General features: G+C 37.3%; 4 protein-coding genes across 6 annotated transcripts in view; 2 read left to right on the top strand and 2 right to left on the bottom strand.

Annotated features, from left to right (window-relative positions):
• The window catches only part of cib2 (calcium and integrin binding family member 2), a gene marked incomplete at its 5' end in the record, with an annotated part of 23,724 nt that extends 11,310 nt beyond the window's left edge, over nt 1–12,414 (bottom strand). The window contains 3 exons of one of the 2 annotated variants that reach the window (XM_079449859.1): nt 4,069–4,103; nt 11,278–11,438; nt 12,321–12,414. In XM_079449859.1, the coding sequence (XP_079305985.1) occupies nt 4,069–4,103; nt 11,278–11,295 (53 nt within the window). Of the gene's footprint in view, nt 1–4,068; nt 4,104–6,427; nt 6,479–11,277; nt 11,439–12,320 lie in introns of those variants that run through there. The other variant, XM_079449860.1, reaches the window with a different exon arrangement.
• On the top strand, nt 7,663–11,243 carry lrrc61 (leucine rich repeat containing 61). The gene is made up of 9 exons (XM_079450871.1): nt 7,663–8,017; nt 8,844–8,939; nt 9,017–9,163; nt 9,245–9,305; nt 9,401–9,486; nt 9,585–9,650; nt 9,778–9,846; nt 9,956–10,081; nt 10,503–11,243. The coding sequence occupies exons 1-9, from the start codon at nt 7,990–7,992 to the stop codon at nt 10,607–10,609; spliced, it is 786 nt and encodes a 261-aa protein (XP_079306997.1). The 5' UTR covers nt 7,663–7,989; the 3' UTR covers nt 10,610–11,243.
• idh3a (isocitrate dehydrogenase (NAD(+)) 3 catalytic subunit alpha) lies at nt 11,422–18,432 on the top strand. Of its 2 annotated transcripts, XM_079449857.1 has the most exons (12): nt 11,799–11,900; nt 12,330–12,389; nt 13,567–13,629; nt 15,003–15,086; nt 15,258–15,372; nt 15,458–15,645; nt 16,433–16,566; nt 16,758–16,860; nt 16,941–17,005; nt 17,088–17,172; nt 17,302–17,454; nt 17,540–18,417. In XM_079449857.1, exons 1-12 carry the CDS (start codon nt 11,874–11,876, stop codon nt 17,621–17,623), a joined length of 1,161 nt encoding a protein of 386 aa, XP_079305983.1. In that variant the 5' UTR covers nt 11,799–11,873; the 3' UTR covers nt 17,624–18,417. The 2 variants fall into 2 exon arrangements, with proteins under 2 accessions (XP_079305984.1, XP_079305983.1); XM_079449858.1 differs by lacking the exon at nt 12,330–12,389 and having other exon boundaries at nt 11,422–11,900; nt 17,540–18,432.
• acsbg1 (acyl-CoA synthetase bubblegum family member 1) lies at nt 18,115–22,553 on the bottom strand. Its single transcript, XM_079449856.1, has 13 exons — nt 22,398–22,553; nt 21,956–22,228; nt 21,643–21,731; nt 21,267–21,387; nt 21,112–21,192; nt 20,891–21,040; nt 20,641–20,817; nt 20,383–20,561; nt 20,068–20,301; nt 19,329–19,546; nt 19,117–19,256; nt 18,800–19,046; nt 18,115–18,438 (listed from the first exon to the last, which is right to left on the bottom strand). Exons 1-13 carry the CDS (start codon nt 22,404–22,406, stop codon nt 18,362–18,364), a joined length of 1,995 nt encoding a protein of 664 aa, XP_079305982.1. The 5' UTR covers nt 22,407–22,553; the 3' UTR covers nt 18,115–18,361.

Raw genomic sequence — 22,553 nt, 5'->3', positions numbered from 1 at the left:
CGCGCGGCAATTAAAGCAAACTCATGTAGTCTGATACCGGAAGGGAAAATGAGTTTGCATGGCTCGATGAAAGATGCAGCTCATTTGTCTCGGATCACTTTGGTTGGTGGAACGCGCTTGGTAATGAAAGCTTTGAGACAGCTCAAGGGACATCAGGAGAAACTGCTGGAACATTGGAAGCAGTGCCTCTGATCTCATGATGATTAAAGAGAAACTATATTTCCAACAATAAAGTTGCCAAGCCCTTTAATTTAATCTTGAAAACACGGACACCTTAAAGGAATTCGATGCCAACTGCTTTCTTTAACAAATCACTTATATTTATGAATGCATGAATATTGTGCCAACAACACTTAAATTCAAATCTTATTCAAATAAATAAAATAAACAAATCTAGCCATAATCTAGGAGGATACTGTCACAAAGTGCCAACTGAATTTCCATAACATATGTGACAACAAACAGAAGCAGAATGTAACCCTTTGACACTGGAAACGTCCTGCCCATGAGTCAGACTGGGGGAAGTAAGCTATAGCTACACATCAGCCAATCGGAGCTCACCGTTGAGCCCGTGTATTACCGTAATTGGGTCGTTTGACTGCAACCCGACCCAGCGCCTCTTTCTCCTGTATCTGCTTTTAATTTCTTAAAGTAGTCACTCGATCTTCAAACGGCAGCGACATTAACAGCATATCCTGAAACCTGAGAGCAATAACGCCAATCCAATTAGAAAAGAAAACAAGCTATTTGTTTAATTTATACCTAATGCATAGAGCGAACGGACGACAGGTCAAATAACAAACATAAACTCTGGGACTGATATTGCTTGACTCTAGTTAGCACGCACAGAAATCAACGTAGGAGTGAAACAGACCTGTTAGCAGCATATGAACATTCAATCATCTCGAATCTGAAAATGTAAATATTATATATATATTTAAATGAAGCAATAAATAAGTAGCACAAAAAGCAATAGTAACAGGAGAAGTGGTTGGATTTGAGGAGCTATAACAAATGGCTGGCCTGTTTAAGCTGAGCTGTAAAATATAGTCGAGTCAATATCCGTGACTGAGCCTATTTGTGTTTACAGGACTACTGAAGCAAAAAGTAAGAACTCAAAGTCAGTCTGGCTGCCAAACAACAGTCAGGGATCGCTCTGGAAAATCCCTTTTTGCTGTGGTGTGGAAATGTTGTATTAACATTATTTAATTTTGTTTGCAACTTACATTTTTAAATAAAAGGGGTTTAAATATAGAATAAAAGCATGGTTTAACAAAACTAAATAATCTGTTAAAACATACAATATCATACAGTATAGTATTATGTTTATTTCTTTTTTTTTACCAAGGTCTAATGCTATTTGGCGTTGTTGTTTTCGACCCATTTTTATCTTTTCCTGAACCCTGGAATTTCTTTATTTAATTATTAAACGCTTTTTAACTGCAACCCCGATTACGTAGGCGGTCGACATATGCGACCTCCAGAGGAAGCAGCCTTCAAATTGAGATGCAGCCACTGAATCGCAATATGAAGTGCGTTTTATTGCGAATAAAGCACAACTATTGACCAATCAAAATAAAGAACTTGAACTAATTATAAAATTTACAATTTTTAAATTGTATTTTGAACTGGGTAGGAATGAATTCTTAAAGTTACACTGTGTTCACACTTTTTTTTGTGTATTTTTTATTTTAAATGATCATTGAAAGTTTTATTTCTTGTGGTACGACCCTTTTTAAGGTGAATAAAAAGTGTTTGCTACACTGAGATGAAACCTATTTCACATTCTCCTCACATACAAAGGGAAACATAAAATATTTCTACTGGTTTGACCTCCCACTTGTAATCGTATAGTTATGTAGAACCTTGCCACAGTTTATGACCAATAATTCCATTACAGACAACATCAGTGGCCCTGCTGACATAAACCCTGCCTCATAAACAACATGATTAGTCTATTTACTAGTAAAAGTTGAAAAATGTCACATCATTTGAATGATCCACACTTTAACTAAAACTGTGTTTGCTGCAGAAGCTGTAATGCAAATAGCATTTTAATCAACTATCTTGTGATTCAGTTTTAGTTATAAGATCGTATGTTTATTTGCTATTTAATTAGTATGTTAATAACCATACATAACATAATACAATAACATAATACCAAAATAATTATAGAAACAAAAAATAATATTATAAAAAGATGTATATGTTTATGGCAAATAATATTTTCTACATTAAATTACATTGTTGCTTAAATGCACGAAATGTACATTTGATGAATGAACAATTTTGCTATACACCCAATCTTTTTTTACTTTAATCAGAAATACTGTGAATGATTGTTACATTTACAGAATGCCAAGAAACACAGCAGCTGCATGTCATTTGACATCATCCGTAATTCCTGCGGTAAATAATGGCTACATGCAGAAAACCTTTGGAGAGCAGCCACAAGGTCTATTTGCGTTTGGCAGAGAAATTGAGTGATAGCTTCCAGTTTTAGACCAGAGCTCATGTTAATTCATCGTAGGAACAAACCTTGCTGATTGAAAGCCGCTTAGCACTGCCTGACAGAAGAGTGCTGCGTTGGGACGATGTTACAGCTTTATATGTAGTGTTTTGGCGGGAAGACACTAAGGGAATGCTTCTCGGAGATTGCTGGCCATTTCAGCGTTGGTAATAACACAATAAGCTTATAACGGAAGAGATGTAATGTTAGCGGCCAGAGACAATTACACGCTCTGCTGCTTGCTGCATGCCTGATACAAAAAGCATTGAAGAAATCACATTCTAAGATGTAAGGTGAGATAGAGCTCTTTTTCCAAGCATTTCCATACATAAAATATTTCATATAAATTGTTTTTAAGTCAAAATTACTGTCAAGCTTAAGCTGGTGGGTACACTTAAAAAACAAACAGTAATTTTACAAAATGTTACTGTTTTTGACAGATTTTGCCACGTATTTTTCAAATATGGCATAAAGTGACAAATAACAGAAAAAGACTGCACACTTTCAGGAAAAACATGAAAAACTTAATTTTACATGAAAAAACTGTTACTGTTTTTAATGCGATTTGTTTTACAGTGTACGATTTCGTGTGTAACCTGCAACTTCATTTTTCAAACAGAGATGGCGATTGAGAAGCAAAAACTGAAGTTTTTTGATCCATAATTGTCAAAAGCTACAAATATTCCATCTAATAAGAATTCAATTTTAGTGAATTTTATTTATAAAGCGCTTTTCACAATGTGCACTGTTCGAAAGCAACATTACAAGAGGAAATAAGAAAAATCGAAGAACACAAAAAAGTAAAACACAGTAGTACATGGTGTTTATATAACAAGTTAAATTATCCTAGTAAATAATATTAATAAATGCAGTCTCCCGGGGGTTTATTTAGCATATTTTGCATTACGTGAATGCTTGTTGAACAGCATAGCTGTACTTCATTCTAATTGGTTAGTTGCCACATTTAGCAACAACTGTTCCCTCAGAAGGAAGCTGACTATGTAGGCAGTATACATAAGGCAGGTCACTATGTTTTGGTACAGGGTTTAGGTGTTCGACGGCTTTACTGCTCCTATATCTGCATAAAAAAAGTGGCTAACATAAAAAGGACAAGTCTTATAATCTGAACGTTATACAATGGTGAAGTCGTCTTTATTAGACCTCCGGTCTGATGTAGGCAAGCATATGCATTTCAAATAAATGGTGCACAGCATGTGAATGGAATACTAATGCCACTGGCTATTAAATAGCCAGTGGACTGTATTGAATGAATGAGCATGGATGAATATCACTGGAGCTAAAATGCTGAGAGGGAAAAAAGAGTTGTATGAATGGGGTGACAAGAGCGAGAGATATATAGGTTTTATAGACGTGGTCAGTTAGAGCCAGTCAAGTGGGACAGTGAGGGGGCGACAGAGGTGAGAGAACCGTTAAAACACACAGTATCGTAACAAAACCGCTGTAGCTGCAAAAGGCACGTTTAACAATAACAAACGGAGGTAGATGTGTATATATTTTAAATAATGGTAAGAGTCACAGGGTGATCTTACAGTACTCACCGAAGGATTTCCTTGCGGGTAAAGAAAGTACAATCCTAGAAAAGAGAAAAGAGAAAATCAGCTCGATCAGCTTTTGAGAAATGCATTAAATGAAAACAAGCAGCTCTGCTGTCTACTGCCTACATTGGTGGAAGCTGAAGTGACTTATTTGGAACACGACCACTTGGAGTTCACAATTTCAGCGTTTAATGTGATGAAAGAAAATTAATCTACATTATTTTGGCTTGACTCTACGCATTTAGGTCACTGCAAACTCCTTCTTTGGCTATTCCCAGATCTGTGACTCCCTTCTGTGCTGTAGCAATGCCAACAGATTCATTAGCTCATGATTTACCTCTACTTTATGATGTTTACCTGGCTTGCCGCTGAACAACCGGCCAGCTTTCTTCTCAAAAAAGTTATAATTCCTCCAAATCACTTGAGCCGCGCAGAAGACCGTCTCGTGATTTACGCGCATTAGCCTTTGAGTGCTGTTAATTGCTCATTAATCTGAAATATTGAGGCTTGAATCTGTGATGTGAGGTAAGGCCAGAGCTACGAGACAGATGAGCCAATGGTAAATTATTACAAGACAGAACACAGCCCACATATCTAATAAGGACATTACATGTTGGAAAAAAGAAATGGCTGCTTGGCCAGAATTATGACTCACTTCTTATAATATAGACAGTATATAAATATATTTAAGCTGGTGGCATGCAACACCTTCTGTCTATTTCGATATTATTACTAGGACTGCCAAACGGTTAATCGCATCCAGAATAAAAGTTATATCTGCGTACTGTGCAAAGTAATTTAGTATTTATAAAACATACACGTACATGCACATATTTAAGAAAAATATAAAAATGTATAAACATTTAAATTAATAATTGTTAAATATAGATAAATACATGTACAAACATAAAAATAACTGAAGCCAAGTCTGGATATTTTGATGAATAAAAATGTAGATTTCTACATGGTTTTTACACAGTGCAAGAGCTGTCTGGACAATGTTTGTGGAGATTTTATTGCTGAGTTGACATTATAGAAATAGGAATTATATGAAATCTGTGTGTTTCACTGAATAAGAAAACTTAAAGGGGTGGGTAACAACATGAGGGTGAGTAAATCTTCATGAATAGAAGATGGATACAAATATGTGTTTATCAAAAAGAAAGCAATATAAAAACATGCTTTAAAATGACTATAAAGGAAGATTTATACTTGATATGCATGGCAAGATGAAATGATTTGATGGCTGGTCTGAGGAACTGATCTATCAGCCAAATGGCCAAGCTCCACTGATCCAGGTACTACAACCCAGTGATTAAAGAGCACAACAAGTCCCATTGTTGCCAACCGTCATTGATCTGTACAATGCACTTTGATCATTGACAGATGGGAAATGCACATGGATATCTGACTCCATGAACGAATGCCATAACATATTTACAGAATTTTTCTGCAGGCGTCAATGTTTCATCATACTCCCATATTAACAAAACAGAACAAGTGTTCGGTAGGCGAAGCAACCAGAAAATCCTACAGCCAACTAACCAGAATGAAGTATCTGGGTATCTTAGATTAGTAGCCTATTAATATTTAAGATTCTTTGAGTACAGCTTTGAGCAACAGACTAAGATGATGTTTCGCCAAAGCATGACAGACTAATGTTACAGAAAACAAAAGCAAGATCTTCTCACATACACACAAGGAGGATAAGCGCTTTAGAACATAATGATCCGATGTCCTCGCAGATATGCCTCAATGGTCAGACCTTCAGCTTCACAAAAGGAGCAAGTATTACTGATTGTGAAATCTGCATTATAGGAAACATTACAGAATCTGTTCAGTGTTACGAAATAAAATTGCATTTTTCTTTTATCGTTCACATGCAGTGAGGTTCACATGCAGTGGTCTAATTGTTTTTTGGGAGAATCTATAAGAGGCACAGAATGGGGATCAAGCACAATGTCAATATGACTATATACGTCGAATGTACAGTATGCTAAAACTGTCTACTGCATGTATTTATTGACAAAAGTCCATCCTACAATCTGAGGACTGTAAAAATGTAACCGTATATGACGTTGACAATAAAATGATGTTTTTTATGTTTTGGTCATCAATATTTCCTTCCTTTATACAAATGTAATAAAACAATATATTTAAATGCATTCTCTCTTGCAACAAGATAAGTGATGGGATAACATAAACTAGTCATATTTTAAACGTAGTAACATGTTGCAAAGAATGTAAAAAGAAAACATGACAGATTTAGCCCAAAATGTAACGCAAGACTTGACGTTGTCTATTCATCAGTTTACCTGTACATTTAAGTGTCTGAAAGCAATGAAAAAACAAAGACTCTTACCTGATAGGCATCTAGCTGTTCATCAGTAAATATCGTTTGCTTATTACCCATCTTCGTCGAGTAATTTTCCTATCGTAAAGATGCATCACATTGGAAGTTCGTGGCGTCTTCTCTGTTCTAGGCATTTATGTTCACGGTTTGACCAGTCGAGAAAATTGGGACCCGGCATGAAATTTCAGTCCTTCTCTAAGTAACCGACGCCTGCTGAAGGTAAAGGCGACACTCTCCATGAATACTTTAACAGCTGAAGAAACGCTATACTTTCTGATGTGTAACGTTTCCTCGAGGACGGATCCTGGCACGCGGAATAAAATCGTATTGTCGGATTAAGCACCGACCGCTGTCCGCACTCACTATGACGGTATTCTCAATGAAAATGAGTCTTCAACTAACTAACACCTTTACACCACTAGAGGGAGGCATTGACCACACAGCGTAAATCGACGGGTTATATCGTCATTATTGATGGTGGTTTTGTTTTATTTTGGAAACATATACGTTTTGGTGTTTTGGATAATAAAATCGTCTATCATTCTACCAAGTGCATTTATATAATAAACTTGATCCTTCTGTTAGCAACATCTTATCGACTACGCTGATGTAAATATTCTGGAATAAAACCCTGTTTTATTTCCTTTAATAAAAGAAATTGAACTTTATATCGATTCGATTTTCGTTTAAACGAAAGGCATTCAAAACTCTGTAATGTCTCTAATATATTATAGTGAGCCCCCCCCCTAGTGTTTTTAAAAAATGGATTTAAACAAAAAAGTTATATCTTCAATTGTTATACACAAAAATTATTTAATTGTGGTTTATTTGTATTGATCGTAGTAGGCCTATCCAAAAGTATTATTAATAGAAGTTATAATAATATCAAATATCAGCCGTCAGAAATTTATACAAATGTCCCTTTTGTGGTATGTTTTGGACATTTAATGATGTTGTGTACCCATAACATCACACCTAAAGGATCCAACACATTACCAGAAGAAACCCACTGAGACCATATCATCTTCATTAAAACGAGATCTTAAATCCCATTATAACATTTAGAATTGTATAATGGTTTCATTTGTTTTTTTTTCAGGATGTTCGTAAGGTTCTTCAAATGTTCGTGATTTTCACAAATGCTTACGTTATCATGTTAAAAGATTTTGTTGACATTCATGATCTTTCAAAGATCATCTTCCATTGATCAATCGTTAATTGACAAGCACATGATGAGCACCCATGCCGTATCCATGACAGCATCCAAGCAACCAATGCAAACGCACGAAGGACAACTTCCGACTGTTCCGAACTTTACATCATTATTTTTTTTGCGTCAACAGAATATAAAAATACACCAACCGATCAGTAAAACAACAGGGCTCTAAAATAATCTCCGCATTTAAAGCATCGGTATATAGGGCAGGCATTGCCGTAACGCTAGCCGCAGCGCTAACCGTCACACCTGCTCAGATCTGCCTGTGCTTCTTACAGCTTGCTTGTCTATCATTAATAAACAATACATCAGTCTCATGCTGTAAACACCTAAAGACTTCATGAATTGAAGGACAATGGACTCCAAGAGGGAAAAGGACAACGGTGAGTTACTCGCAAGTACATGTTTTATAAACGTTAGCGCGTGCTAGCAGCGGTAGCTGTCCACACAATGTGGTGCTGATTGACAAAAATACTAAATATGAAATATATTAGTACATTAATACAATCTATTTCATATGTTTGAAGATTAATTAAATGCAGTCTTGGGTTATTATTTCAGTTTAACCAGAATAGGGTTTCCTGTGGTGCAGTCGTCGCTTGTTGCTCGTTTTAACTAACTGCTACTTTGTGTGCCGAGTGTGCGTGTGTGTATACTTAGCAATAGTTCAGGGACATAATTGTGTCCTAAAGGTAGACGTACAGGAAAGGACACTCGAATGTATTCAAAGGATTGATAAATGGTTAATAATTGAGTAATGTTTTTTTTTCTTTTGTTATTAAAATGCAAAAAGAAAACGCATCTTTCAAGATTTGGATTAGGATAGGGCTGCAGTAATGATAAATTACACAGTAGCCTATGTCTGTTATTTTGTATCACTGCAGAAAACAAGTGTATACTTGGTTTGGGTGAGTAGAGTAACATTGAATATTTGCCAGGCGTTAAATTAAACCCAGGAAACCAGCAGCTGGTTTAATCTGATATTAAAGAGATAGAGAACACATCAGATGGAATTAAATATGAACTATATCTAAATATGGAGCTATATTTATCTCTTCACAATACTGGACAGATCAAACTTAAATGGTTTAGTAGGTGCTGCATTGTACTGTAGATTAAATTAAATTCTGTTTTATTTATATAGTGCTGTCACGATGTTTCATCTACTGTGTTGTATAAAATAATCACACATTTCTCCTCACCTTCCAGTAACTGAATGCGCAAAAATCACCAACGTGCTTCTGAAGTCCCGCACAGGGGAGTTCGATTTGGAATCTATTTTGTTTCTTAAACTGAGGAATTTAGGTAAGATGACATAAATTAAGGAGACCTCTGATTTAAGATGTACATCACAAAAGCATAATACTGTTTTTATATTGCAGGAATATATGACCTTGGATGTATAGGGGAGTGTTTAAACCTAGAGAGGCTGGACCTCTCGGGCAATAACATCACAAATTTGGGGCCTCTTTCACCCTTGCGAAGGCTTCTTGTTCTTAATTTATCAGCCAACAGGATCTCTAATTTAGGTAAACTGTTAATAAAATGACAATTGAGCAGTTTTTCTTGTGATATGTTGATTCCGGTTAAGTAATCTTTTTATTTCTCAGATTCTCTTTCTAGCTGTGAAAGTTTGCAGAGTCTTAATTTGGCGGGCAATGTTATACCGAGGTAAACTTATATTTTAATCATTACAGCTCATCATTAATAAAGTATACAGTGATCAATAGGTTGCTAATGTCATACATGTTCCATCGCATCAACAGTATTGATAATCTCCACGCCCTCAAGTCTTTACGGAGACTGGAGAGCGTTAGATTAAAGGACAACACTTATAATTACTCCAACCCAGGTTAGAAATTTGTTTTTTTTAGCTTAGTTAAATACTTACTCCAATATATTTGATACTGTAAGGCATTTCCTCAAATTCACTTGTTGATTTTGTTGTAGTCTGCAAAAGTTCTTCATACCGGACTATTCTTCTTGAAATGTTCCCGAGCATCAAAGTTTTAGATGGTAAGATTTTTTTCATTTCCGATTTACATGCAACTGACTTAAGGAATTCAGCTTATTTTGTCTTTTTCGTTTTATGGGTGAAATTGTCAAGAAATTGAACAGATATTGTTTTACTGTGCCACTTCAGGGGAAAGGGTTGTGGGACGAGGAAGTGACTTATATCAACTATGTAAAGACATTGACGATACAATTAAAGGTATGTATTTTAGTGCTCTTTTTAAACACTGACCGTCTTTGTTTCTATCATTTTATATGAATTAGATGACTAAAAATGTTTTGTAACCAATTTTCTATTTTGGTTTTAGCTGGCTTGTTTAAAAATTGTCAACTTCCTGACGTACCAGAGTGCAAACCTTGGGTGGACGATGGTTTTTGGGATATAAAAAGATCAAACAATGCCATTGTTGATGAAGCCTATAAACAATTCAGTGGTATGGTTAAAAATCACAGATTTTTATTTAATGTACACTTTACACTCTAAAACAAACAGTGCTTATAGCGATAAAGTGGTTCTTGTCTCGTAATCATAGGGGAACCACTTTTAGCGCTATAAAGAACCATATTTTGGTGCTTCAGGGGTTCTTCAGCGATTCTTTGGTATGACTGAGGTGCTAAATAGAACCACTGAAGAACTACTGTATACAGGGGCTTAACAGGTTCTTTATACGGAAACGGTGCTATATAGCAACTAGGTCACCCCAAAGAACCTCTGAAGAACCACTGAAGCACCAAGATATAGGCCTACATAGGACTAAAAGTGGTTCCCCTATGATTACGAGCAAAGAACCACTTTTTTGTTCATAGGTCTTTTGGAAATCCATTGATTTTGGCAACCTATATCTCTCACAACAGATGTTCTTCATGAATGCAGACTGCTGAATTGCAGAGCAGCCCATGTGATATCACAAAATGAAAGAACCATCAGTCTCAAAAACCAACCAAAGCAGTATGCTGTTTGAATCTGGCGATTCAATAACATTATGTTTCCATTTGCTAAAATGCATATGTTTTCCACAGCTTTTTCTGTCTTTTTAAAAATCCATATGCTTGATTCATCACCGGTGCCAGAAATCCAAAATGCTCCATGTTGCCTGCAGTTTGAGGGTAAGTGACTACACAGTCTACAGACTACAGTCTTTTTCTGGTTTTCCAATTTAGAGAGAGACTTAACCCTAAAAGTCGTCTCAGGATGTTCAGAATCAAACAAATCCACTCTGCACTCCTAACACAAGTGTATTCTACATATGCTTTAAAATGCACTTAATTATGCTTAAAATGCTGCTATTTGTATATTTTGCAAAAGTGATGCACTTGTATTGTTTGTTCTCAAAGCTTTCCCATGATGCACTTGCTAATTTACATTTTACACAATGTTTTTTATTTTACTTTTTATTGTGGATGCATTTTTGTACTTGAATGCACCTGTTTGTTTAATACTGTAGGCTACTTGTTTTTTCTTTGCTCAACCAGCGTATTGCTTTTCACTACATTTATATTGTATTATACGGTATATGATCTGCCTTGCATCTTTGCATTTTCATTTACTTGGATAAACACATGCTAATAAAAGTTTTTGTGTCTTTTGGTATGCTCATTCTTGTTACTTTTTGTTTGAAGTTTCACTCACCAGATAAAAATGTTTCATTGTATTGAGAAAAAAAAATTATACTTGAGGAAAGTGTATTGTGACATCCAGATCAGTAGGGGGGAGTAACACAAAAAGTCTGCTAACTTTCAGTCGCATGTAGAAAGCGTTCTTGCACCAAGGGTTGCCAGGTTAGGTGTAATCTGTTTTAGAGTAGAGAAAAAAAGTCAAAGCTCAGAAGATGTATTATTTATATTTTTCTGATGTAACTGCTGTAAACCATTTTAACGAATCTATACACATTCATACATTTACTTTTAAATTATCCAACTCGGGATAACCCCGTTCAATTTCCCACTATCTAATTCTCATAAGTACCGCTTTTCCATGCTGATTAAAATATTTAAATGTTTATAAAAATTATACACTTATAAACACGTCTGATGAATGTGCATTAATGTATTCACAAAGCCACACTAACGTCAAGTTCAACTTGTCTTGAACACATTGTTTCTACCACATTTCGCGTTGGGTTGTATAATATCTGGCAACCCCAGATGCTCATAGCAGACACTAGTGAGACACCGGATAGCTGCATTGAGTTCTAGTAGTTGCCAGATCTCGGTTAGCAGCACAGGATGGCTGGAAACGCGTGGAGGTCAACGGTAAGGACTATATCATATATCGCCATATTAATCTGCTCTGTATTGTTTCTAATAAGACTGTACATAAGGAATGTAGGTAAATAACGTCACGTGTGCTTAAAACGTTGCGCTGGGATAGAGATGCCACAGCGGCCCTGGTGCTGCAATGCCCTTCAACAACAGCCTTCACGCATTTAACACTACTAACACAACTCCAACACCCTGAAATCAACACGTAATGGAGGAAAACGAATGAAATGAAGATGAAGTATCTCATGGATAAGTTAGTCCCCGAGGTTAAACCCCGGGTGCTTTAGCGCAGATGCTGAACATTTTCCTGCACTTTTCCCCGTCTACGCATTTTCTGTTTTCCAAGCCAACATTCAGTTAACTTAGATAGACATAGGATAAGGTTGTGTGAAATTAAAACGTCATTCTTACCTTTTCCAGCTGATCAAACTTCTCGAGAGATGCGGCGTTGGGATAAATGACGCGAGCAGGTCTCCGGAAGTAAGAGAAGCATCAGCGCTAACGCGTTAGCTTGCACTGGACCCTTGTAGTTTTTAAAGATGGCAAATCTGACGCGGACATTTAGAAAATAAATTGCGATAGATGTGAACGACATTGATTTTGTGAAACCAGTGCAAAACTGATGTGTTAGGAGAAGTATTAACACCAACTAACCGACCTACTGTTAGGAATCTGCTGGATGAAGGTCACCTCGTCATGTTGGCTTTATGCACTTATGATTAAGGACTGGTTGATGGTAACAGAAAAGCACCTTTGTTTGTTAATCCTGACCCCTTATAAGATGAATGTTTGCACAGACTCTATTCTCAGAGCTGATGGGGTATAACACACAAGCACCGTGCCATTTTGGTTTGGATTGAAGATTTTATCTCTCTATATCCACAGACCATCAAGACAATTTCTACAGATGTGGCGTATAGTGGTCCCAAAAAGTATTTGGACACTTTAGCCCCACACTCATAAAACGAAAATAAATAAATAATCTATTTATCAGGTAACACATAATCAAATCAAGTGACATCTTCAAGCAATCGCTTGCATCTTTGTATAAAACGAGTGACACTTTAAATGCTGTTACATCCGTATGTTTTAAATGTGGATTAAGTGTACCAATTCTCAGAGCCCATTGACATCACAATCAAAGATGTCCCCTTCAGATCTGCTATCTGCTGTTGAGGGGTTTGTTTCAAAAATTCCATCAATTGAGTTGGCAATAGCATTTCAGTTCTAGACTGATATTTGAATATGTTGTATGAATATACAATACATCCTTCTCTGGGATTTATGAAACAACCCCCCCCCCCACCCATCCTACACCTGGGATAAGTCCTTACTACTTAATAATATATCACTTAATAAATGGCAATAGATAATAAACAATCATTTAAGTAATCTCTTTTTATCAGGATGGCCTTAGACCGGTCCCTCGTGTAATTCAGTCTCCTCATGCTTGTTGCTATGGTGATAGTACAATAGAGTAAATTCAGAAAGTTTTTTTGAAAATCTGTAGGTTATATTTGTTTGCATGCAGAACAATAGTTTACTCATTTTATGTTTTTTTTGGATGTCAAATGGTATTTCGATGGTATTATTTTCAGTCTCAGCTTGGTATAACTTTTAGTTTTATTGATCTGTTTGTCTGTAATGATCTTTGCAGGTGTCCCGTGTGATGGGAGCTATGAAGAGTCAGACCCCGCAGCCCAGAACCTTCTCCAGAGGGGTAAGTTATAACACAGAAATGATCTATAACATAGAAATATTGCAAAAAACATTAGCAAATAACTACCGTTTCCATCCAACTAGTAAACCGTCACTTTTTATTAAACTGGCACTAAATATCAGAAAGAAAAGTAAGGGAAGCCACTGAATATAATAATTTTCAATATATAATAATGACTCGTGCAAGCAGACGAAACGCATTAAATGCGGTGCTTTTGTGGATGCATGCTGTTTGGGAAACGCAGTCGTGACAATTCTGGGAGGCACTCTTTTGCTCAGACATTTAACAATGACCATAACAAGTACAACAGTTCAGTGATAGTCGGGTTACACCCTCTCATAGTGCAGTTACATGACTTTTTGGAGGAATGAATTAAATGCGTTTCCCTCTCCCATTTTTTGCATAAACCCTTTCTTCGCAAAAAAAACCTAATTGTCAAGGGAGCGTGTAAACTTAAAAAAAAAAAGTATTCGTTATTTAAAAATTTGGCATTTTCAATACTCGTTTCTGATGCGAAACTTCAAAATGCGCATAAAACCAGAGTGATGAAAGCTCAGCTATAGTTATACGTGGTAAACAATAAGTTATTTATGAAACATTGATATAATAATCACTCACTGTCTGTCATTGAAAGTGCTTGGAATCGTTATTTTGTTATTTTTATGCTACAATTTACCAATTGCATATACGATTTATATACTCTTTTCACTTTTATTTTTGTACTGTATATGTGTTAACATTGAGAGGAAATCAATCGTCATTCACAGTAGAGTTGACTTTATTCGTGATGTATCATAGAAATACAGTTCGGGACAAATTCTAAAAGCTTTCAGACAAGTAAACAATCAGTTTAACTTGTCCTGAAGACATAAATCTTAAGAGTTTAATGCCCGGCCCTGGGCTTACCATATGAGTCACAAACATTTCACATGCAGAAACTATGTATGTTTTGTGACAGGTTTATTTATCACGCTCAAGGTTGGTCTGTTGGTGTTGGGGGAAGGCAGAACCTGTCAGTCCTACACATGACATTCAAAGCAATAACTCAAACCATGTGCTTTTTTTGCCATTGCTGCTGTTCTGGAGATGTTAGTTAAAACAGCCTGCAGTATGGTTGACGCCCAACATTATCATCAAATACTTGAAGTACTTGTCTAAACTTGATTTTGCGTAGAAAGCGTTTCCAGAAATACTATTTTTCTATTTACTATCGCTCCAAAATGCTTGATCCGTTGACAATGCTCTTTTTTTTCTATGAAAGTGAATAGGAACTCATTCTGTCTAACATCTGTATTCGTGAGTTTGAAACAACATGGGGGATGAAACAAGATTCAGATTGAATAGTTTTTCTGTTTTATTTGCTTTAATGACAGATGCAAACAGTGACGTTGATTCCTGGAGATGGAATCGGTCCTGAGATCTCCACTGCAGTAATGAAGATATTTGAGGCAGCTAAGGTACATTTCTATTTTATGCACTTGGAGTGCAGGTGCGCTGCAAGTTTCAACATGTACATTATACATGGTTAAAATCTTTTGTGTCTATACTATTTTTAAGTCATCATTTGCCTGTATTGTGAGTTGAGCAGCTGTATTTAAAGGTACAGTAACCCTTTTTGTCTCACCAAGGCCCCTATTCAGTGGGAGGAGAAAAATGTCACTGCCATCAAGGGGCCCGGAGGCAAATGGATGATTCCTCCCGAGGCCAAAGAATCAATGGATAAAAACAAAATGGGATTAAAAGGTAGTTTTGTTGATATCTCGCATCTTTTACATTCAAATCTTTTAATTTGTCACCATCAAATTTCACCTCTATTATTTTTACGCAGGACCCCTGAAAACACCAATCGCTGCCGGTCACCCATCCATGAACCTCCTGCTGAGGAAGACCTTTGACCTGTACGCCAACGTGCGTCCTTGCGTGTCCATTGAAGGCTATAAAACGCCCTACACTGATGTCGATCTGGTCACCATTCGGGAAAACACAGAAGGAGAATACAGCGGGATTGAACACGTGGTATGTGTGTTCATCCCTTTAAACTATCTAACTCTCATCCCAGGTCTGTTTTTTTACACATCTAAATTTCCATTTCAAAGACCCACAGTTGCACGAAAAAGCATGCGGACGCTTTACAGTTCAGAATTATTCATGAAGTGAATCGCACTCTTGAGGTCATACCAAAATTTCTCAAGCTGGTTTGACTCAGGAGTTCACATGCTTCTTATTGGAAATGTTTAAGTTTATTTATACCCTTGAGAGGCCCCCTTAGGATGACCTTTGTGCAGTAGGAGAGATCTTTTCCAGCAGCTGATTCGCTGACTGCACAAATGTCAAAGGTGGCCCTGTTGTCATCCGCACCTGTGCCGTCTAATGCTGTTTTGAACAGTTTCCTCACGCAGCGCTAGCGGGAGTTCAGTGGGCTCATGTATCAGGGCTGTTTGTTCATTAGGTAGGTGCTACACTGATGTCATAAATCCGTCGTCTCTGGTCCCACTTCATCGTGCGTGAGCGTTACATGTAAAAATGACCTTGTTGGTGTCATCATGTTCCATTCGTGCAATCTTTCCTTTGTCTTTGTATGAACAATGTATAAACGTAAACGCTCAGGACTGATGTATGGATATTAAACACACTTACTTGTTCATATGTCACTTGCTGTGCATACTACAGATTTGCACAGAAAATAGTCATTTTTCCATATGTGAACTAACCATTTCCCAATCTGAACAAAATCGTTTTGGGTGTTTTTATTCGTGGTGGAATAAACAGTGGTGTTTTTGTTGTGTCTGTGACTTTGTTTCAGATTGTGGATGGTGTTGTCCAGAGTATTAAGCTGATCACAGAAGACGCCAGCAAACGTATCGCTGAGTACGCCTTCGAATACGCCAGGAATAACCAAAGAAACAGCGTCACGGCGGTTCACAAAGCCAACATCATGTGAGTGTCGCCTTAAAATGTTGACCAAGATTTTCAAGATGCAAACTGAAATGGACTTAAGGTGGATTCTGTGTGATAATGCCACAAATTGGATTCTTTTTAGTAAAGATCTTGTCATTAATGTCCAAAGACCAAGAAAACGATGAGGTGGTCAATTTATCTAAGCATTGCATTTTTATTTTGTGCCGTAGGAGAATGTCTGATGGTCTGTTCTTGCGGAAGTGCAGAGAGGTGGCTGAGAATTTCAAGGATATAAAATTCACAGAGATGTACCTGGATACAGTCTGCCTCAATGTATGTAAATGTTTATCTAACAGTCATGGTAACTAATGGTTTGTTCCGAACTCACTGACCGTTTTGTTACTCTCCACTAGATGGTGCAAGATCCCTCTCAGTTTGATGTGTTGGTCATGCCTAACCTTTATGGTGACATCTTGAGGTGAATAATCATAATATAAGGATTATATAGGATTTGCTCGACTTTAAATTGGATCTTATTTTTACATATTTATGTGTTTTAGTGATTTATGTGCCGGGTTGATTGGCGGTCTTGGAGTCACACCTAGTGGAAACATTGGAGCCAATGGAGTTGCTATTTTCGAATCAGTACGTATATGATCCTGTTACACAGCCTTAAAACTAGCCTTGCGATGAAGTGGTCAAATATCATAATTGTGATGCTTTAAATCTTACATTACACATGCATTTCAAGGCTCTTTCACTGTGTTGTGACAGGTACATGGAACCGCCCCTGATATTGCAGGCAAAGATCTGGCCAACCCCACCGCCCTGTTGCTGAGCGCCGTCATGATGCTGCGCCACATGGGACTGCACAGTCACGCTCAAAAGATCGAGACCGCCTGTTTTGACACTATACGAGACAAGAAAGTAAGATTTGCACCAGTCATTTTCATTGTACGAAAAAAAAGAAAAGTATTACGTTCAATAACTGTTTTGTTTACTTCTGTCACAGGTCCTGACCAAAGATCTTGGTGGAAACTCGAAGTGCTCAGAGTTCACGGGTGATATTTGCAGAAGGGTGCAGGACATGAACTGAATGTGGCTTTGTCGAAAATTAATGCTAACTGTGTTTGGATCTAATCCATAAAGGACACACACTCAAAAAAAGTTAATCTTCGTATCATTCTCATATCTGCGCACAATTCTACTATCTCCTAAGTGTCTATGTATTTTCTCCAAAACCACAAAACACTGTCTTAAGATCGTCATTCGGTGACTGTATTTGTGAGCTGTTTTAATCTGTCAAAAAAAGAATTGCGTAATCTATACTCTATTTATTGACTTGATATTTTCTGGGTTGATGCATTTTAATTTGCCACCCTGTCATGTGGTTTATGACAGAGTAATCTTGTGCAAATTAGAATATCAAAAACATTGTTAACCGTTATTTTAAAAGATTTTTGGTTATAAGAGTGATAAATGTATTGTTACAGGGTTCTAAATTATGCGCTTCAGATGTATGTTTCAATGCTGTATTGAACCCAGGCATAAATTGTGAAATGAATGATACTATTAAGACATGAATGTAGTTGGAATATAAGCTTCTATTTTCATGGGCAAAAAGAAAATGGTATATTTATTTTTTATTTCATGCTTGTTCAGAATTTCACAAAAATCCATAAACAATTTACATGGAAACACACATTACACTTCATATAATATTTAACCAATGTTTTGAAAATACAACCCCTGTTAAATATTATATTTAGTTATGTCATAAAAATCAACGTAATGCTGTTAGAAAAAAAAACTATAAAATGGTAGAAAAAGTTTTTCATTCTCTGTAGAAACTCTCTATTTTGTTGTGATACTTCCACAATACGACATGGCGTCGTAGTTTCATTGTGGGTCCTGAAAAGAGAGTTTATAAATTATATCTCCTTTTATGGTCAAAGGGATTAATACTATTGAGGTCAAGTATTGTTCAGCCCCAGAAAAAAAAACAGTTATTCACTTTCAATGGTTTCATCAGACGCAAGCGCCTGGTCAGAAGTTAATTTCCGGTCTGTGTTCGGTTTCTATTTATTTTCGATTGAAATTTGATTGTATATTAATATTACATTTAATTAAAACTTCTTAACAGTTATTGGTTCTTTGTTAATTTAAGTCTCATATTAACACGTTTAAGATTTTGACTTTTGACAATCTGGGGTTGAGGATATTTACTAATATACAAATCTGGTAAACCTAATGGCGTGTGTACAGCACTTACCTAGTTCTCCTCCACAAATTGAGAAATCTTTTTCCAGTATGGTCCATTTCTGAATGCGCTGGGCATTTGACGTTGCTCTTGAACTGACCCTTGCGATACCCTCTTCAATAGACTGGTACACCAGCTTGTCTTTTCCTCTGGTGATATCTGACACTTTTGTTGCCTGACTTCCTAAGCGTTCACAATATTTTACAGCCTCTAAACTGAGAATATCCGTGGGCTCCATTGTTTTTGGATCGGCTGTACACTATTAAAGAAAGAGAGCAGGTTTTAATGGTTTATTGGGCAGATTGCATCTGTTCTCTAGGAAAAAGTACCTTTAGTGTTAGCATCATGGAAAGAAATTTCTTCTTATCTCCAATCAGCATGGCGTTGCTGATTATAGGCAGTTCCTGTTTGACGGCATCTTCTATGGGAAGAGGAGGAATATTCTCTCCTCCAGCCGTGATGATGAGCTCTGAATGAAAATAAATTAAGAACTTAATCGAGATGCGATTAAATCCTAAAATAGAACATGTGTGTTTATTACCCTTTATTCTTCCAGTGATGTAAAGAAAGCCATCTTCATCCACCCTTCCCAAGTCTCCAGAATGGAGCCAGCCGTCTTCATCCAAAGCCTCCTTTGTTTTATCCTCCATGTTAAGAAAGCCCATGAAGACATTACGGCCCCAGAAACACACCTCTCCAATGCCGTCAGCATTTACATTTGCTAGTTTATATCTACAGCCTGGAACCACCTTACCACAACTACAGAACAAGTTGAAAACTAATATTAGGGAATATGAGCATTCGATGGACAGTTACCCAAAAATAAAATGTTGTCTTCATTTACTCACCCTCAAATTGTTCTAAATCTGTATACACGTCTTTGTTGTGATGGAAAAAGAGAAAGATATTTGGAAAAATGTTTGTAACCAAAGAGTTATTGGCCACCATTGACTACCATAGTAGGAAAATTGTTTTATTTCTTTGTTTTGTTGAACACAAAAGAAAATATTTTGAAGAATGTAGAAAAGCAAACCGTTCTGGGGCAACACTGACTACCATTGTAATTTTTCCTACGATCAGTCAATGGTGTTCAAGAACTGTGTGGTTTCAAGCATTCTTCCAAATCTCTTTTTCTGTGTTCACCAGAACAAATAAATGTATACAGATTTTGAACAACTCAAGGGTGAGTAAATAAGGACTGTGAACTGTTCCTTTAATGCCTTCTACAAAGTTCATAAATTACAATCTTTGATTTGTCTGAAAGACTGAAAGAGATGCACCTTTGAAATCTGTATGCGTGTGGACTTGACATGAAGTGTGGTCCCGAGCTTTCACTCATGCCGTAGGCTTCATACAGCCGTAAGTTGAGGCCGAGGAAGAACTGAAGTGTTTCACTTCCGATAGGAGCGGCCCCCGAAAATAACTTCTGACAGCAGGAAAAGCCCAGCTCGGCACGAATCTTCTGCAAGACCAAACTATTGGCGAGCGTAAAGAGGAACGATTTCTCCTCATCCCTGTTGTGAAAACAATGATCAGAACATATTAAACATTACGTAGACAGCTGAAAGTCTTCAGTGTGGTTGCACCATCCATACTTTGTGAGTCTTTGATTCGCCTCCAAGCTGACAGACATGGCCCATGTCACCAGTTTCCTCTTCACGTATCCACACTGTGAAATCCCCTCTTTGATCTTTTCCATGATTTTCTCCCAGACACGAGGAACGCCCATGTGGGACGAAGGGGTCACTTCTCTTAGTGTGTCTATTAAACTCCCCTGAATGGTGAAAAACAACTAAATCAGAATAATGCATGTTCATGTTTAACCTGTATAATAATTGAAATTCTACATTTACCTTAAGAGCATCTGGCTGAGCAAAGTACACAAGCTCACCCCACTGGATCCCTGTCCATAGGTCACATATCTGAGCGGCAATGTGGCTCAATGGAAGATAGCTGACTACAGATTCTTGCATGGTCTCAGCCGGCTGCATATCTCCAGCTCTGCTGGCATGATGGGCAGTCCATGTGATCTGTTAAATGCAAAAATCGTTGACAAACAAAAAAACACATTTTAACTCTTGTGAAAGACACAAAAATGCTTACGTTGTCATGGCTGAGCATCACTCCTTTCGGCACGCCTGTAGTCCCAGACGTGTAAATGAGAACGCAGCACTGATTGGCTCTCTGGCTACTGATGATGTCATTGAGTTCTTGGTCTTCAACTTCCCGGCCCAGTGCAATAAACTCCTCCCACTGTCAAACAACATCAAATGTAATCATTTGGGTGAAATTGTTACCCGTACAAAGTCACATTGGACACTCACCGAATAAACATTGGGTAACTTTTCCTGTAAAGATCCTGAATATTGAACTATGGCTTTCAAGTGCGGCAGCTGACCCTTTACCTATAAAGAAAATACAAGCATTAGATTTCTCAGAGTATGTTCTAGAAAAACAAAAAGACATAATGTTACGTTACCTGCAAAATCTTATCCAACTGCTTTTGATTTTCCACAACGACGATATTGGCTCTGGAGTCCCTTGCAACATAGAGGCAGGCGTCCGGGGAGTTGGTGGCATAGATGCCCGTCATAATACCCCTGTCAAAAAATGATGATGTGACTCGGCACATCTACTGTACCTCTACTTTGTTAAAATAATGTTTCCTTTTACATTTCAAAATATTTAAAATCTTTAAAAGTTTCCTTGAGTCTGATACCTTGAGCTCATTGACACCGCATACATTAGGCATCATGATTTTACATTAGCAAAATGAAGAAAAGTTTTAGATGTATCAGATGTTGCTTAGACCAGGGTTAACCATGGCGTGGAAGTGCTTTAGATGTGTTTCTCACCCTGCAAAGACAGTTCCAACAGCAGATATAAACCACTCGGGTGAATTGAACCCCAGGATGGCTACACTGTGGAACCTCTCCAGACCGAGCTAAAGAAGTGATTAAACATGCATGTATTAAAAATCATAGGTTCATTCATGCATACAATAACTTAAAGGGATAGTTCACTCAAAAATGAAAATTCTGTCATTATTTTCTCACATGTCATCGCCAGTATATTGTGACAGCCTGCCCTAACCTACACTTTATCCACAAAATCTATACTTCTTCTTATGCGCGTGTGTGTGTGTGTGGTTGAATTCATCCAGATCACCTTTAAAAAGCTTCTGCCCGCCATTCGACAGAGGCGATAATATTCCGAAAAGGTGATATTTTCCCATTTGTTTCCCCTCTTTGTTGCCAGGGCAGGCAGGTTTCCGTACTTTTTAACCGAGCTCATAAACATCTGATGAACTGTAATGGGTTGTTCTGGACAGAGTTCATCTATTCTCAGCTGAACTGATCCGCTGGCCTCTGTGGTCCATAGAGACTGGGCCGGGGCCAATTCTGCACCTTCCAGAACCTCCTCAGCGCTCTTTTTATTCTGCTGCAATGAATAGGAAATAACCACAGCAAAATACGTAACATTTCAATCATGCACTATAGTTTTAATGTTTTATTAAATTTGTGAGCACAAACCAAAATTTTGCTGTCTATGATATGACCAAGCTCTCATCACAATAACACAAAGCAAAAAACAAATCATCTCTACTTACAGTATCCATCTTTCACTGTCTGCTCCGAAGTGTCTGTCATGGGCCCCTATGTAACCAGTCTGAAACATAGAATGGGGACGTTGCCCTAGAGGACACCAGACTCTGTCTCTCTCTGCTGTTCACATGAATCACATGGTGCAACTCCTCAGTGGCACT

Source organism: Barbatula barbatula (genome assembly GCF_947034865.1).
Source record: "Barbatula barbatula genome assembly, chromosome: 25".
In the NCBI taxonomy this organism is placed as follows: Eukaryota; Metazoa; Chordata; class Actinopteri; order Cypriniformes; family Nemacheilidae; genus Barbatula; species Barbatula barbatula.
The sequence above is the reverse complement of the archived record's forward strand: the minus strand, read 5'-3'. Positions and strand labels throughout refer to the sequence as shown.